Source organism: Leguminivora glycinivorella, chromosome 6, assembly GCF_023078275.1.
Source record: "Leguminivora glycinivorella isolate SPB_JAAS2020 chromosome 6, LegGlyc_1.1, whole genome shotgun sequence".
In the NCBI taxonomy this organism is placed as follows: domain Eukaryota; kingdom Metazoa; phylum Arthropoda; class Insecta; order Lepidoptera; family Tortricidae; genus Leguminivora; species Leguminivora glycinivorella.
Genome location: NC_062976.1, coordinates 13606537 through 13625161, shown reverse-complemented (window position 1 = coordinate 13625161; position 18625 = coordinate 13606537). Strand labels below are relative to the sequence as shown.

The 18625-nt window shown below is 37.1% G+C and overlaps 1 protein-coding gene across 9 annotated transcripts in view; it reads right to left on the bottom strand.

Annotated features, from left to right (window-relative positions):
- Positions 1-18625, bottom strand: part of LOC125227284 (tensin-1) — a 155436-nt gene that overhangs the window by 25407 nt on the left and 111404 nt on the right. For all 9 annotated transcript variants that reach the window (XM_048131547.1, XM_048131550.1, XM_048131549.1 and 6 more), the window contains 3 exons: positions 10422-10586; positions 9789-9976; positions 9213-9362 (listed from right to left, as the gene is read on the bottom strand). In XM_048131547.1, coding sequence (XP_047987504.1) covers positions 9213-9362; positions 9789-9976; positions 10422-10586 — 503 coding nt within the window. The remainder of the gene's footprint in view (positions 1-9212; positions 9363-9788; positions 9977-10421; positions 10587-18625) is intronic.

The window sequence follows — 18625 nt, the reverse complement described above, 5'->3', positions numbered from 1 at the left end:
CTTGTACTTAAGGCCCATTAAACAATATTTATCATTTAATCCTTTGAAATTGAGAAATTGAAAGTAAAACGAACTCAATTTTGTCTTGAAAATACATCGAAACAAGTGATCATTTCTCCGAAAATCTACATGTTATCGAAGTTATTTTAGTATATAAATAATCTGCACAATGTGCTTAAACTGCTGTTATCCATTTGTCGTTATAATATTTTATCATGATTTTTTGCCAATTTTTTGAAAACTAGCCTTCCTGTCGCTATTTTACCGGCGACGGACGCCTGCGATTTCAGTGCCGCGCCGGAGCTCGAGGAGGTAAGACGTATGTCGCTTTGGTCTCCGAGTTTTCATCGCAAACGTCGAGAATATTTATTGTTGTGTGGGTCGGACGCCTTGTTTCTACACGGGCTATCCTCGCATTGTGTGTGTGTAAACAGCGACCAACGAATTTGATCCTAGATCCGTAAATATTTGCTTTTGTAATACTTTGTTATGTTTAAATGTTAAAGTATTACAACGTTGTGATGATAAAAATGTGAAAATTACAATACGGTCAAGATGATAAGACACATCAAGATGGTACTCAGGATCTGATGATGGAGCCAGAAGGTGGTCACCAGTACCAGTGAACCATGTAAGTAAACGACTTCGTGTTTAGGCTCGTTGGGTTCGTCTCAACAAGACCTTTGACAAGAGGTGGTACTCAGGGTCTGATGATGGAGCCAGATGGTGGTCACCAGTACCAATGAACCATATAACTAAACCCAGAGATGGGGAAATCGTAATCGATTCCGGATTACACGATTACTTGATTTTACTTTGTAATCTGACACTACTGGGTGTCAGATTACTTGTAATGTAATCAAGTGAAACGGTAAATTACCATTACATGTAAAGGAATCACTAATCATCTATACAATCATTACTATTACCAATAATTCGGAATCATAGTCGATTCAAAATAACTGAAATTATTGACTTGATTACTTTCAGATTACGAATATGTAGTACCTCAGATTGCTGACTGTCACTTTGACACAAAAGTCGTCATGGGTGTCGTAAAATAGGTTTTAGGAGGTGCTGATTCCAAAATTAATGACTAATGTTCAATCTGACATTGCTGACTGTCACTCTGACACAAAAGTCGTCATGGGTGTCGTAAAATAGGTTTTAGGGGGTGCTGATTCCAAAATGAATGACCAATTTGGAATCTGACATTGCTGACTGTCACTTTGACACAAAAGTCGTCATGGGTGTCGTAAAATAGGTTTTAGGGGGTGCTGATTCCAAAATTAATGACCAATGTGGAATCTGACATTGCTGACTGTCACTTTGACACAAAAGTCGTCATGGGTGTCGTAAAATAGGTTTTAGGAGGTGCTGATTCCAAAATTAATGACTAATGTTCAATCTGACATTGCTGACTGTCACTCTGACACAAAAGTCGTCATGGGTGTCGTAAAATAGGTTTTAGGGGTGCTGATTCCAAAATTAATGACCAATTTGGAATCTGACATTGCTGACTGTCACTTTGACACAAAAGTCGTCATGGGTGTCGTAAAATAGGTTTTAGGGGGTGCTGATTCCAAAATTAATGACCAATGTGGAATCTGACATTGCTGACTGTCACTTTGACACAAAAGTCGTCATGGGTGTCGTAAAATAGGTTTTAGGGGTGCTGATTCCAAAATTAATGACCAATGTTCAATCTGACATTGCTGACTGTCACTCTGACACAAAAGTCGTCATGGGTGTCGTAAAATAGGTTTTAGGGGGTGCTGATTCCAAAATTAATGACCAATGGAATCTGACATTGCTGACTGTCACTTTGACACAAAAGTCGTCATGGGTGTCGTAAAATAGGTTTTAGGGGTGCTGATTCCAAAATTAATGACCAATGTTCAATCTGACATTGCTGACTGTCACTTTGACACAAAAGTCGTCATGGGTGTCGTAAAATAGGTTTTAGGGGTGCTGATTCCAAAATTAATGACCAATGTTCAATCTGACATTGCTGACTGTCACTCTGACACAAAAGTCGTCATGGGTGTCGTAAAATAGGTTTTAGGGGTGCTGATTCCAAAATTAATGACCAATGTTCAATCTGACATTGCTGACTGTCACTTGACACAAAAGTTCATGGGTGTCGTAAAATAGGTTTTAGGGGGTGCTGATTCCAAAATTAATGACCAATTTGGAATCTGACATTGCTGACTGTCACTTTGACACAAAAGTCGTCATGGGTGTCGTCAAATAGGTATCCGGAGGTGTTTGAAAACTAATGACCAATTTGGAATCTGACACTGTTGACTGTCACTTTGACACAAAAGTGATCATGGGTGTCTTCAAATAGGTTTTCATGGGTACTGATCTCAATATTAATGATCAATTTGGAATCTGACATTGCTGACTGTCACTTTGACATAAAAGTCGTTATGGGTGTCGTCAAATAGGTTTCCTTTCCAGGGGTACTGTGCAATGTCAGGTTCCAAATCGGTCATTACTTTTTAAATCATTTCATTAATTTTGGAATCAGTGCCCCCTAAAAACTATTTGACTACACCCATGATTCCTTTTGTGTCAAAATTACAATTAGCACTGTGAGATTCCAAAATAGTCGTTAATTTTGGAATCAGCACCCCCGGAAACCTTTTTGAAGACACCCATGACGACTTTTGTGTCAAAGTGACAGTCAGCAATGTCAAGATTCCAAATCGGTCATTAATTTTCAAATCAGCACCTCCGGAAACCTATTTGACGACACCCATGACGACTTTTGTGTCAAAGTGACAGTCAGCAATGTTAGATTCCACATTAGTCATTATTTTTGGAATCAGCACCCCTAAAACCTATTTTACGACACCCATGATGACTTTTGTGTCAAAGTGGCAGTCAGCAATGTTAGATTCCACATTGGTCATTAATTTTGGAATCAGCACCCCTAAAACCAATTTTACGACACCCATGACGACTTTTGTGTCAAAGTGACAGTCAGCAATGTCAGATTCCACATTGTTCATTAATTTTGGAATCAGCACCCCCGCAAACCTATTTGACGACACCCATGACGACTTTTGTGTCAAAGTGACAGTCAGCAATGTCAGATTCCACATTGGTCATTAATTTTGGAATCAGCACCCCTAAAACCTATTTTACGACACCCATGACGACTTTTGTGTCAAAGTGACAGTCAGCAATGTCAGATTCCACATTGTTCATTAATTTTGGAATCAGCACCCCGCAAACCTATTTGACGACACCCATGACGACTTTTGTGTCAAAGTGACAGTCAGCAATGTCAGATTCCACATTGGCCATTAATTTTGGAATCAGCACCCCCTAAAACCTATTTTACGACACCCATGACGACTTTTGTGTCAAAGTGACAGTCAGCAATGTCAGATTCCAAATCGGTCATTAATTTTTAAATCAGCACACCCGAAAACCTATACTCGTGGTATATGCACTTGAAATGTGAAAGTGAAAATGCTAGAATGACATGTAAACCACGAAGTTGTATAGTCATATTGTTCATTGGTATTGGTGACCACCATCTGGCTCCATCATCAGACCCTGAGCACCACCTTGAAGTAATTAGAATTGTATTTGTCTTATTTTATCATCATATTAATATAATTATACTTTACTCTAATACTTATCATATAACAAAAGCAAATATTTGGGATGGGATCTACTTTTATAATTATTACTTTAATTTTTTAAATAAATTTTAACATAATTGATATTATTTCGCGCTATATTCTCGTATTTTCGTACAAAATAATGTTTATTAGAAACCAAAAGTTTATATCGAGATAGTAGATTGTGGTTGTTATCAAAATTCCATAGAAAGGATCAAGATTGTTTTGTCCATTATTGTAGTGCGAGCGAGTGATAAGACGTGCTAGAAAGGGTCGGCATATTGGGCTCGCGCGGCGGGTAAAATACCTAATTTCGCCCGACGCCGAAATGTTATAACGCTCTTTTGGGTGCTGTTGTATTGAATCCAAAACCATAAGCGAATCATGAATAAAAAAACCGGCCAAGAGCGTGTCGGGCCACGCTCAGTGTAGGGTTCCGTAGTTTTCCGTATTTTTCTCAAAAACTACTGAACCTATCAAGTTCAAAACAATTTCCTAGAAATTCTTTATAAAGTTCTACTTTTGTGATTTTTTTCATATTTTTTAAACATATGGTTCAAAAGTTAGAGGGGGGGGACACACTATTTTTTCCTTTAGGAGCGATTATTTCCGAAAATATTAATATTATCAAAATACGATATTAGTAAACCCTTATTCATTTTTAAATACCTATCCAACAATATATCACACGTTGGGGTTGGAATGAAAAAAAAATATCAGCCCCCACTTTACATGTAGGGGGTACCTCCTAATAAAACGTGTCTGTTTTTTCCATTTTTAGAAAACGAAATTTAATCATAGGGGCCACTTTTGGGGGGTAAAATTGAAAATTAAAAATCAAAGTTATTAGAACTATATTGTGCTACATATCAAATGAAAGAGCATTTTATAAGCATCTCAAATATATTTTTTTTATAGTTTTTATTTTGGTAATTTAGAAGTAATTTAAGAAAATAAGCAAAAAATTACCATTCCCCCCCCCTTATCTCCGAAACTACTTAGCGGAACATTTTCAAAAAAATACACGAGATAGCCCTCTACCTGTAGATTACAGGAAAACCTATTAGAAATCTACAGTCAAGCGTAAGTCGGACTTAAGAGAAAAAACTCAAATTGAGATTTTTCACTCACTGCCGCTGCAAGTACTTACTAAATGTTTTGAAATTTTGTGAGCGCCATGGACAGGTAGAAAGAAATTCATTTCTGTTTAGAAATTGTTAAAAATTTTAAGCATTTGCCAAAATGACTTAAGTTCCTACTAAAAAAGAGGCGCTTACGACTGTTTAGAACTGCACTGACCATAATATTGCCCTAATAGGTCCAAAAAATGGTGTATATATACGAAAACAAAAAAATTGTGCCACCGACAACCAAAATCTGAAGTCTATTTGCTCTATCTCTTATAGTTTCCAAAATATACGCAAAATCTTTAAAGTACAAATCTAGTGTAGTCAGGCGCTCATGACCTTTTTGTATGGAAATGTCGAAATCCGACTCGCACTTTACCGATTTTCACAGAAAGTTGTGTTTTATTATAGTTATGAAGGAGGTTTCTTGTTTTTAACCACCAACGCAAAAATATTATAATAATAATAGGTTTGACGCTTGACATGTCTGTCTGGCATCATAGCTCCCGAACGAATCAATCGATTTTGATTTAGTTTTTAATGTTTAAGGTGAATTCGTCGAGAGTTTTTTTTTGTACCACGTAGGTGGCAAACATGCATACGGTCCGCCTGATGGAAAGCGGTGACTGTTACATATGGACGCCTGCCACTCAAGGAGTGGCACATGTGCGTTGCCGACTCGACTCATTAGAAACTTGTACAAACCTGTACTTAGAAGGGGCCTGGGTGCCGACGACTGAAGGAAGGAGGGGGAAGGAAGGAAGGAGTACCGCACCCTCATTGAGCTCTGGCTGCCTTATTCACCGGCAGGAACACAACAATGAGTAAAGTCTAGTGCTACTTGATTGCGGTCTTTTGTAAAGCGGAGGTATTAGACTCTGCTCTACCTTAGAGTATATTCAATTTAGTATTAGAGTTATCAGTCAAGAAATTTAAATGCAGCGCCATCTATTATTAGTTTCGACAACTTTTCATGTGACTTTCCATGCCTAAAGGTTCGCACAAGTCTCAAGTCGCGTAAATTACTTAGTAAATTTTGCCGAGAGACGGCGCTAAATACAATAATACTCATTAGAGTACCTATACTTCTAGTCAAAGACATATACACCGTGTTTCACTTAACACTAAAAACCTGAAAACCGTTTGTTCAGAATCGAGAGTAGAATCGATTGAGCTATATCTTGATGGGGGTAATATTTTTTGTTTTAATTTGTATTATTAGTTATTTTTTACGTGCCCATTCTACTAATTCGTAATACAACATTGTGCATATCACATTGCTAGAGGTTGTATACCTTTTTCAGTATTTAGGGGTATTAATAATGGCTGGTTATGTGGACGATTATTTTTTCCGCTACGAATTTGACGTTGTGTGTCAGTTTACTTTTAACGTTTATCATAAGTCATAACAAATTGAACTCCAGACAAATTACAACCTTGTCATTTTGAATGTTAAGTTTAAATTTGCTTACTGCGATTACCTGTCCAATTTGAAGTTTACTGTGACAAAGCTTAAGTGCTTTACAGTGATATAGCTGTCTATTGTTAAACCTTATGTCGTTGCAGTAACGTCCACAAATAAATAGTTTGAAGGTTTATGATGGTAGCTAGCAATTATTTTATTGAGTGTAGAGTTAAAAGTCGAGTAGAGCTGTACAGAAAATGAAAAATTCAATTTAAAAAAATAATAATCATCAGATTAAAAGATGAACACTCTGGACACGTTTGAAAAAATAAAAATCAGTTGGGGTGTCTGAGGTTTTGAGTGATACCGGAAACACGGTGTATAACTCCTATAGACAGATAAAGTCTAAGAATAAAACGTACTTACCTCAGTACCACACAGAAGAAGGGCTCAGCTAGATGGCGCTAATATTAATATTAACACGCTTTTATTAGGTCGTCGTGTATGTAACTAACTATGTAATGGAATCTACGGAGGCTAATTTAACCATCTTCCAAGGATCGTAGCGTACCTAATGATAATTGGCAGCTGTATGTAGTTCTGATGACAGTACAATAATATGGTACTGTTGAACTGATCTGATGATGGAGCCGGAAGATATGAACTGGAACTACATGATGGAACATCGTATCATAGCTGTTTTTGGGTTTCTTAGAAAAGTCTTGTAATGAACTTTGACTACGATTAGGTTTCAAGGTCTGATGATGGAGCCGGAAGATATGAACTGGAACTACATGATGGAACATCGTATCATTGCTGTTTTTGGGTTTCTTAGAAAAGTCTTGTAATGAACTTTGACTACGATTAGGTTTCAAGGTCTGATGATGGAGCCGGAAGATATGAACTGGAACTACATGATGGAACATCGTATCATAGCAGTTTTTGGGTTTCTTAGAAAACTCTTGAAATGAACTTTGACTACGAAGCCCCCCGCAAAAAAGAAAGATCAACGTAATATTTAAAATAAGTTGGGATAGGGTTTTCTTGTGACCCTTAAGAGCGAGTAAAGAGGGGCTCGGGGGGCGAAGCCCCCCACAAAAAAAGATCAACATAGTATTTAAAATAAGTTGGGATAGGGTTTTCTTGAGACCTTTAAGAGGAAATAAAGGGGGGCTCGGGGGGCGAACACACGTGTTTCCGAGCTAGTGAGGGGAAAAAATTCAATGTTGGCTGCTCGCGTGCGGTCCGTTTGTTAATGTAGGTAAGAATTTAGAATGGCGTCATTTTGTGAACATCAAAGGAGTGCTTCTGTACTTGTACTATTATACATATATTCTGTGACAAAACTAACAACATGTGTTCCAAGTACAACATTCGAAATGCCGGAAAGTTAGTAGGTATCGACCGTAAATTGGCGAAATCCAATTTACGGTCAAATTAACACATGTGATGGACCCTGCCGTCTATAATAAATTGCCGCAATATGTGGTTGAAGCGCCTAAGTGTGTCGAACTTTAAGTACCTATCGCTTAAAAAATTGGCTGGTCGAGCACCCGTTCTACACTTATGACAATTTTTTTATTACCTATTTTAAAGCATTTTTTATGTGAATATTGCCTGTATGAATATTATTTTTTTAAATCAAATCTTGACGTGTAAAATGGCGTTGAATGAATAAATGAATATGAGTATGAGTAGTATGATTATTTTAACCATTGAAAGTTTGTACGGAACCCTCGGTGGGCGAGTCCGACTCGCACTTGGCCGGTTTTTTTATTTTTGCACTTTGTTGGCGTGATTGATATACGTACTGGTACCAAATTTCAGTTTTCTAGTGCTAACGGTTACTGAGATTATCCGCGGACGGACGGATGCACAGACAGACATGGCGAAACTATAAGGGTTCCTAGTTGACTACGGAACCCTAAAAATCACGACTCTTCGAGTTCAAGATTAATTGAGAATAAAACTTTCTCATACCTTACCGTAATTAATTTTGAATGAATCAGAAACAGCAACGACGCTAGAGTTAGTCCAAAATAAGTCAACAACGATTATGACAGCCTCGTCGGTGAAAACGTTATTTTGAAAGTCTACAAACCATGAAATTTAGACTTTTGACTTTTACAGAACTTTTACAGTGGGGTCATTGCAGAGGCGAGGCTATCAAAATCGTCGCGAGCTTATCTTAGCCTGACTATTATAAATAGATAATAATAAATAAAACAATTTTATTTCGGATAAAGATCCATAATATTTTTTAAGCTCATAATATTTTTTTTTATATACTGTGTTTAGGAACGCCATGCTCAGTAGAGGTAAGTGAAAGTAATACATGCTAAAGCACTAACCTATTTTTTTCAGCTCTTTTCAGTGTTACCTCTTGTTGGAGGGCAGGTGGAAGACAAGCACTCGGTTGTCAAGGTAACGCCGCATGGTATATTGGTCCAGCGCATGCTCTGGCGCGCCGCACATCGCATAGTTCATGTACGCTACTGCCAACACGCCATTCGATTTGTATATGTATAGTGTTACCTCTTGTTGGAGGGCAGGTGGAAGACAAGCACTCGGTTGTCAAGGTAGCGCCGCATGGCATATTGGTCCAGCGCATGCTCTGGCGCGCCGCACATCGCATAGTTCATGTACGCTACTGCCAACACGCCATTCGATTTGTATATGTATAGTGTTACCTCTTGTTGGAGGGCAGGTGGAAGACAAGCACTCGGTTGTCAAGGTAGCGCCGCATGGCATATTGGTAAGCACTCGGTTGTCAAGGTAACGCCGCATGGCATATTGGTCCAGCGCATGCTCTGGCGCGCCGCACTTCGCATAGTTCATGTACGCTACTGCCAACACGCCAGTCGGTTTGTATATGTATAGTGTTACCTCTTGTTGGAGGGCAGGTGGAAGACAAGCACTCGGTTGTCAAGGTAAGCGCCGCATGGCATATTGGTCCAGCGCATGCTCTGGCGCGCCGCACATCGCATAGTTCATGTACGCTACTGCCAACACGCCAGTCGTTTTGTAGATGTATAGTGTTACCTCTTGTTGGAGGGCAGGTGGAAGACAGGCACGCGGTCGTCGAGGTACCGCCGCATGGCATACCGGTCTAGCGCATTTTCCGGCGCGCCGCATATTGCTGAGTAGTGCATGTATGCCGCTACCAACACGCCCAGTCGTTCTCGATTACCCCTGCACACAGATAGAATAATAGGACTTAGTAAGATGAAAGTATTTAGGGATAATAATTTTTTTGGCTTTTGATAATCAATCGTAAGAATTTAATTAAATTTTTCAAGCTTGCTTTGTCCACCCCTTTATGCAGCAGGCACCATAAGACATAGTTTTGATGGACACCCAAAGAGATACATGACCTGTCCCTTTATAGGGCACTGGTCTCAAAAACGACCACCCTGTAAGATTAACTTTTGAATTTTTTTCTTACACAGAATTTTTAGGATGACATGATGGTGGTGAGGTTTAAAATCACGATTTTTTAGTCTTGACCGTTACTTATTTCATGGATTTGTAGCCAATTAGTTCAAAAAGTGTGAACAACAGCAGCACCAGCCGCCCTTACGGACTACTTGATCTAGAAATAATTACACAAATGGTTACCAGGCAAGCAGTACAGCTACGTTCCGCGGATGTGCCGCCAGCCAGCTCTCGATGTGCTTGCACGCGGCGCACAGTCGCTCCAGTGGCGGCGCTAGCGTCCCCGCCCAGCCCAGTGCTCGCGCGCGCCCGAATGCCGCGCGCGCGTCTCGTCCCGCTCCGCTGCCGTCGCTACAGCTCACCTCGAACACCTGGAATGTGCGACATATTTGTTTAACATTTGTTTCTTTATATGGTAATCATGGAGTAGTAAAAACTTCTATGGAGGGCAAATCAAATGGACAACTGTATGAATAGTAAATGTAGATAAGTAGGTAGTAGTGGCCAACACAAAAACAAATTTTCGGCAAGATCCAGCACAAGCACGGTCAGATAGCACACGTCGAACTATACCTCCGACTTCAGTAGGTTAACAATCACTAAAGAGCAGGTTACACAAACACTAACCAAGAAAATGTTCGCTGTACTTTTTTGTGAGCATGTATGCGGCCTGCGTTCGGCGTATTATTAATCTGTGGTTCGGAGCTTAATACCGATCGAGCGGGTGCAGCGCCATCATGTGTTCGCCATGTATCACGTCACAGGTCTTGCTGACCCGCTTACCAGGTCACAACTGAGGTAGATTACAGGACTCACCATGAAATGTTCGCCGTGCTTGTTGGTGAGCATGTGGGCGGCCTGTGCCTCGGCGTGTGCGTCTCGGTCGGGCAGGTGCAGTGCCAGCATACGCTCCGCCACGTAGCACAGGTCCAGCCGCCCCGCGGACCCGCCGACGGGGAAGCTGGCTGACCGCGCGCCAGTCTGGAAAAAAAAGAAAAAAATAATATGAAATCACAATTTCTGTTTACTGGCGAGCTGTTACAAAGGTAACATAACACACATTCGTCGAAACTTAGCAATCTTTGTTACATTTCGTATCTTTTTTAACAAATACATTGCCATAAAGATGGATAGGTAGGGCTATGAGGTCTATGAGTGAAGTAAATATATGAGCGGAGGACACAAGATTATCACGGCAATGTTAGATTTAAGAGTAATTTAATGATAAATCTGGTTTCAAAATCACATGTGGGTAAAACATATGGGATGTTTTTTACAATAATGGACTAATTTTTCTGGAATGGCGCAAGTACCTAGGTGTAAATTGCTTAATATAACATTGTCGATATGTTTCACGTGTCATTGTGAAGTAGACAAGCTAATAGCAATGCTTTTTATCTAAGAATAGCTACATACCAAGTTATCATCGTATAAAGAATTCAGTGTGTCGCTATAAAGATAAGCGACTGGGAAACCCTGCAAGTAAGACTCTTGTTGTTTGTTACCTTTTCCAGATTCCAATAAAATCTCAATTTATGTCTAATGATGGTAAGCTTTTCATAAGATCTTTAGATAACATTACATTACCCTATATCACATCGATGATATAACGCAATCTATTATTACGACATGTAGCTAGTAGCTACCTACAAAATTTACATTTGACAAAATATTGGTATGTGGTGTAAATAAGGTTAGGTAACACGAAATAATATCCAATCTTTTAGCAATATTTGCCCTTCCCAGTTTGAATACAACGTCGTTTAAAGTCCCGAAATATAATAGAATTCTCTTATTTCCTTAGGGACTTCTTCACATTGCGAGCGAAGGCCCCAACAGGGTAAAATTGGGAAAGTTTCAGTTAGGTAAAAAACCCTTCAAAATTTACCCGAATACTTTTTTTTTGTTATGGTGAAACTTGAGGGTTAGGAGTTAGTTTAATTGATACATGTTAGACCTGGGGATAGCATTCATAAGCATAAAATATGTAAACCTTCCGCATTATACCTCTATTATAATGAATATCGACACGACATTCTTTTTGTCCAAACTGAAACGTAAGCCTTCGATAACGCTTGGTCAACTTATGCTGATTAGGCAACTTACGAGTAAGTAAAAAGTCGTCAAAAATGTAGGTATGTATTTGTAAATAAATAAAAGACTAAACATTTATTCAGCAGAAATAAAAAAAAAACATCTTCTTAAGACACTCTTCGGAATTATCGAGTAATTCGCCAGCTTAACTAACTTGAAGTTAATTTGGGTAATAAAACCTGAGCGTTTCATCGCGACCTCAGATCTTATCCCAGATTACGGCGCGGCGGTTATATAACGCGGCCTTGGATGTTCCAGTCTCCGGGGCGTGGAAATGAGGTAGGATGAGCTCAGCTGTCGGCCTAATCACGGAACCTACGCTCAGTTACACCGCAATTCCATACTGAAAATTTACCTAGTAAGTACAGTCAAGGGCAATCTAAATCCGCCGACATAGGAACTGTGGGATATATTTTTGAGCAACACATCTTAGCTTTGCAACTCATATTTTTTTAAACGTATGTATCTTTTTAAGGGTCCCTAGGTAATATGTTTCAGAATGTTGCTCACTTTAGAATAGGTTGGAATAATTGGATTTTGTTATCGCAAAGATAAAGCTTAGTACCTACCAAGAAATGGAATCTTACGTCTTATCAGTACTATCAGTAATTAATGATTAGGAGGTACTATGTTTGTAAACACGGAAATCTAAAAATAACACTTGACCGAAATTTCAGAATGTTTCTTACAATTGGGGTTTATCAATTTGCATCAATTGATATTGAAATCAAATTATTAATAGGTATGCATAATAAGGAAAAAAAGATTATGTGTGTATAGTATGAATTTTTTGAAACGAACGTTTCTAAACAAAGGTATTGTTCCTTTTGTGTTGAGCGGGAGCTTCTGTATTTGCACGCGCTAAGACAACAAGAAGCAACTGTATCCTGATAATTGTAAGGTTCAAATCTGTACAGCAGCAAATTTGAGATAGATTATTTTGGAAATGCGAAGCGATAGACCACACCGCTATAGGTGCGAAAATACAGCGCTTCTAATACTTTGATACTTGATGGTGTAAGTATAGTATAGTATGAATTTTTTGAAACGAACGTTTCTAAACAAAGGTATTGTTCCTTTTGTGTTGAGCGGGAGCTTCTGTATTTGCACGCGCTAAGACAACAAGAAGCAACTGTATCCTGATAATTGTAAGGTTCAAATCTGTACAGCAGCAAATTTGAGATAGATTATTTTGGAAATGCGAAGCGATAGACCACACCGCTATAGGTGCGAAAATACAGCGCTTCTAATCTAATACTTTGATACTTGATGGTGTAAGTATAGTACATATAGTTATAATAATCATCGGTAATATGTCAGTCTGTATAATAAAAATAACACGTTTAAACAGCGAAACTGCCAGATTAAAAGGTTGATAAGCACCTGGCACCTTAAGGTGTCATCGCAAAGTGACAATAAACACTGATAAGGTTTTTCAATCTGACCGCCATTGTTATGTTTTGTTATAAATACGGTTTACGGTTTGTTTAGTTATTTATGTTATTTTATATATCAAGACTTGTACCTAATATTTATGTAATTACTATTTATATATTGCTATATACAATTGGTGATTGTTAACAAAATCATTAATAAAAAATAACAGTGATAATATACGTGTTTCATTACTTACAGCACCACCACCAAGTATCAAAGTATTAGAAGCGCTGTATTTTCGCACCTATAGCGGTGTGGTCTATCGCTTCACATTTCCAAAATAATCTATCTCAAATTTGCTGCTGTACAGATTTGAACCTTACAATTATGAGGATACAGTCGCTTCTTGTTGTCTTAGCGCGTGCAAATACAGAAGCTCCCGCTCAACACAAAAGGAACAATACCTTTGTTTAGAAACGTTCGTTTCAAAAAATTCATACTATACATATAGTTATAATAATCATCGGTAATATGTCAGTCTGTATAATAAAAATAACACGTTTAAACAGCGAAACTGCCAGATTAAAAGGTTGATAAGCACCTGGCACCTTAAGGTGTCATCGCAAAGTGACAATAAACACTGATAAGGTTTTTCAATCTGACCGCCATTGTTATGTTTTGTTATAAATACGGTTTACGGTTTGTTTAGTTATTTATGTTATTTTATATATCAAGACTTGTACTTAATATTTATGTAATTACTATTTATATATTGCTATATACAATTGGTGATTGTTAACAAAATCATTAATAAAAAATAACAGTGATAATATACGTGTTTCATTACTTACAGCACCACCACCAAGTATCAAAGTATTAGAAGCGCTGTATTTTCGCACCTATAGCGGTGTGGTCTATCGCTTCACATTTCCAAAATAATCTATCTCAAATTTGCTGCTGTACAGATTTGAACCTTACAATTATGAGGATACAGTCGCTTCTTGTTGTCTTAGCGCGTGCAAATACAGAAGCTCCCGCTCAACACAAAAGGAACAATACCTTTGTTTAGAAACGTTCGTTTCAAAAAATTCATACTATACAAGTGTATGTATTGTAACCAGGGGCGGCTCACTCCGCGATTCTATCGCCGCGGTACAAGTACATGTCAGCGGCCGCGAGTTCGCGGCCCATTCATTGGCGACGACCTTCGCGCGGCGCAATAAAATTCAATGTTGGCTGCTCGCGTGCGGTCCGTTTGTTAATGTAGGTAAGAATTTAGAATGGCGGCATTTTGTGAACATCAAAGGAGTGAGCCTTCTGTACTTGTAGGTACTAATATATATTCTGTGTTGTAACATTAAACTATGAGAGGTACCTATGAATTAATACGAAATAGTCAAGTCTTTGTCTCTAACTGTAATAAATAATTACTAATAGATATTTGAACAAGCAGTTAAATATAATTAACGGATATGCTATTTTAATCACCACACTCAATTTAGTAGCGTTGACAGGTTTCATCTAAACATGTTAATTTCCGTGTTCGCGTCAAGCTGTCTCCACTCAACAGGTCTCGCTATTACTACTGATTATTACAACCAATTATGTTAACTACGTCATTTTGCTACAAATGAGTATGTAATCCATACTAATATTATAAATGGGAAAGTGTGTGTGTCTGTTTGTTTGTCCGTCCTTCACGGCAAAACGGAGCGACGGATTGTCGTGATTTTTTAAGTCTATTAGATTTAGGGCAATTAATTAAAAGACACATGGCGATTTATAAGAGTTGAAATATATTATCGCAATATAGTAAGGCAAGGTGTGCTCCTATGAATAGCTACCAAGGGACTAAAGTACAAACGAAGTCCTTAAGATTAGGAACTATGGGCTGTTGTTTTTTATTCAATAGTTTACATTTATGAAAGAGAAAGTATAACAATATACTTGTTAGAGTAAGATAGATTTAGTTTTGTTAATTCCAACACGCCCCCTCAAAAATAAATCTATGATTAAAATCATTATACAAAACAATAACAGCATCACCCGCCTTTTTCTGGGAAACATTATGGCCAACATTTGTTCAAAGGTAAGGGAAACCCAGTAAAACCTTACCAGCCATGTCATCAACTTATTTCTAAAATACAATCCAACTTGTTTGACATTTCCTACCTATATGGTACCATATCTAAGAACATAGAACACATATGCATATGTGATTTAACACACCAGAATCGATTGATCAGATCGATTCAAGTAAATTATAAGTCAAAACATAGTCGTTTAAATACAACACATTTATAACCACATAAAACCACACATAAATATAAATTTCACAGACACTTATAACGCTGACATTTTATACGCTTACATTTATGTCAACAGGTATATGACATGTATTCATATTGTAATGTTTCATAGGTATAACATTCATACAAACTGTACGTCATGAACAAATTAAAAATACACAGTTGTTCTACGGTTAGTTGGAAGAGATCCCTTAAAGGGAATAAGCTCGCCTCTGTACATAACCATTAAAATTATTTACTGTACTGTCTGTACTTCACATAATTTATTCTGTGCAATAAAGTGTTTACTACTACTACTACATTACCACAGTTTCTTACAACTATACATAATGAAACATATTACTTTCACAATAAAACAACCATTCATAAATCATGACATAAAACTTATTAGTTAAATACGTATCAATTATAATACGTAGTTTCAGCTTACACTATTGTCAATTAACTATAGTTATATAAACCACAAGCTGTATATTATTTTCATAATCATTCTGTAAGATTGTACTGGAATACATAAGGTTCACATTTCTATACATTACTCATGTACCATTTTCTCTGACAGGTTCATATGTAGATATATTTTAGAACTAACCTGTCTGTGCTTGTACATGCACATTGTATTAACTACCACCAATTATATATGTATAATAGAATTAGAAACAATCTATTTGATCCTTTATCAATGAACTTAAAAGTTCAGCTTTATCAATGCCACTTTGCTGTTTGACAATTACCGAAAACCACTTCATAGAAGTTTGTCACCCCTATAGAGTGTCCACTGTTCGGCTCACTTATGATTTCCTTATCCGTGAGAATCAACTTGACACTCTTTAGCATAACGAAACGTATCGCCTTGTTTACATTAGCTTAAGTTGGCTAAGAACACCACTTTATTTCTACAAAGTCCTTTGTTCTTCAATTGGAACTCTTTGCATTATTTTACTTCACATTCCAAATGCAAAGATTTGTTTAGCTAAGTATAGTTATTTAAAATGCTACAACAATACGAGTATTGCTTTATTTTACTTATTATTGTGTGTTGCTATATTTTAAATACAATTCTTTTAATTTGACTCTTTATTTATGAATTTTATGATTAATAGTTCTTAATGTATGTATATCATTTAAAATGAAATTTATTTAATATTATCACTGTCTGTACCTACTAGATAATGGTTAAAATAGAATTAGGTTTTTATATTTATTTATAACCAAGTGTTAGGTATTAGTTTTGCTGTGTTCTGAGAGGAGGTCATATTTAGCTAACCAAATAAAATATAATTGAAAGACTTATAAGACTCTTTCACTTGCAATTTTCGAGTATAAAATTTGTAGGTAAGTATTTAATCATTATAATATGGAACCCATTTTTTAATGAGTATTAGACAGAGTTGTAAATTTTAAAGATAAATAATATTATCCATTGTTGCATTCCCAGGCCCCGTAGCCGAATGGCATTTCTCCGACGCCAAACGAAAGCGATACGCCGCTGGCTCTGTCGCGCCAATACGCAAGCGCGATAGAGATAGATATCTACTAGCGCTTCGTTTCGTGAGCGTTTCGTGAGCGATTGTGCCATTCGGCTAGCCACCCAGTTGGTCTAATAAAAAATAAGAGAGACGGCTACAAGAATTATATACCTTCTATGATGCAACATCGTGCTATTATTTTCTTACTATCTTTGTGTGAATGACTAGATATTAAAAGAAAAGTAGAGTTATGATTTTTATCAACAATGGTACCTATTTATGCAATTTAGGAAGGTATCTACTTATATTATGTGTTCTGGAAATCTTTTTGCTTTGAAAAAAAAAAACTTTATATACCTACTAGTGTAACTGCACATGTATTTCACAAAGAAATATAATTTGTTTAATTTTGTTATATTTAACTACAAGTGCAACGAAAAATGGACTTTATATGTTTAGACTAATTTATATATTATTTTTGATCTAAACTATTTAGTTTTTATTTGTTTAATTTTTGTTTTAACTGTTGAGTTTCGATTGATCTATCTACTCTCAACCACCTAAAATTATAATTATAAATATTTAAATTTAAAATTTGTGCTTGGATATTTTATCTCAAAACTTGTATAAAAGCTGTCGGTAAAACAAACCATCCCGCGTCGTTTCCGACGCGACGCAAAGATACCCATCACACATTGACCGCGTTTCCACGCTGAACCACGATGGACCATCACACAGTGGCCGCGTTTCCACGCTGAACCACGATGGACATGTCAATTATACAAACACACACACAATAGTTTTAATCATAACACAAAAAATCCTGAAGACATTTTTCGAATTTCCATTTCCCTCAAACTCATGTGGCCCAAAAACAGACTTTTCGGAAAACTCCGAATGTCTAACGAAATTCCATTTCCCTCAAACTCATGTGGCCCAAAAACAGACTTTTCGGAAAACCCCGAATGTCTAACGAATTTCCATTTCCCTCAAACTCATGTGGCCCAAAAACAGACTTTTCGGAAAACTCCCGAATGTCTAACGAATTTCCATTTCCCTCAAGACCAGATGGCCGATAGACTTTTCAGAAAAACTGAATGTCCATATGGAATTCATACAGACTCACATGGTCGATAAACAGACTTTTCAGAAACACTCTGAATGTCATTATGGAATTCATACAGACTCACATGGTTGATAATCAGACTCACATGGTCGATAAACAGACTTTTCAGAAACACTCTGAATGTCATTATGGAATTCATACAGACTCACATGGTTGATAATCAGACTCACATGGTCGATAAACAGACTTTTCAGAAACACTCTGAATGTCATTATGGAATTCAATCAATGACATACTGCGCTATCATTTTTTTTTTTTTTTTTTTTTTTTACACCTTTTTCATATGGCTCAAGACATAACTAAATTATGTTTACAAACACAGAACCATATACCTCGAGGATTTTATATGACCACAAAGATGTATTACAATTATTTAATTCAAAAGAACGAGTTTTCAGTCATGAAGTAACACAACAATAAAATGTTATTTCGTTCTTACATCATTAATATCATAAAGGTACTTATATTTAAGCATAATGCCATTTAAGACAACATAAATATGCATACATACTTACATACAGTCACGCCCGTATCCCATAAAGGGGTAGGCAGAGCACATGAAACTGTAAATGTATATGTGCCACTTTAAATACGTATGTCATCATTCTCAGATACTTTCTTTAGACAATCTGACAAATATAAAAA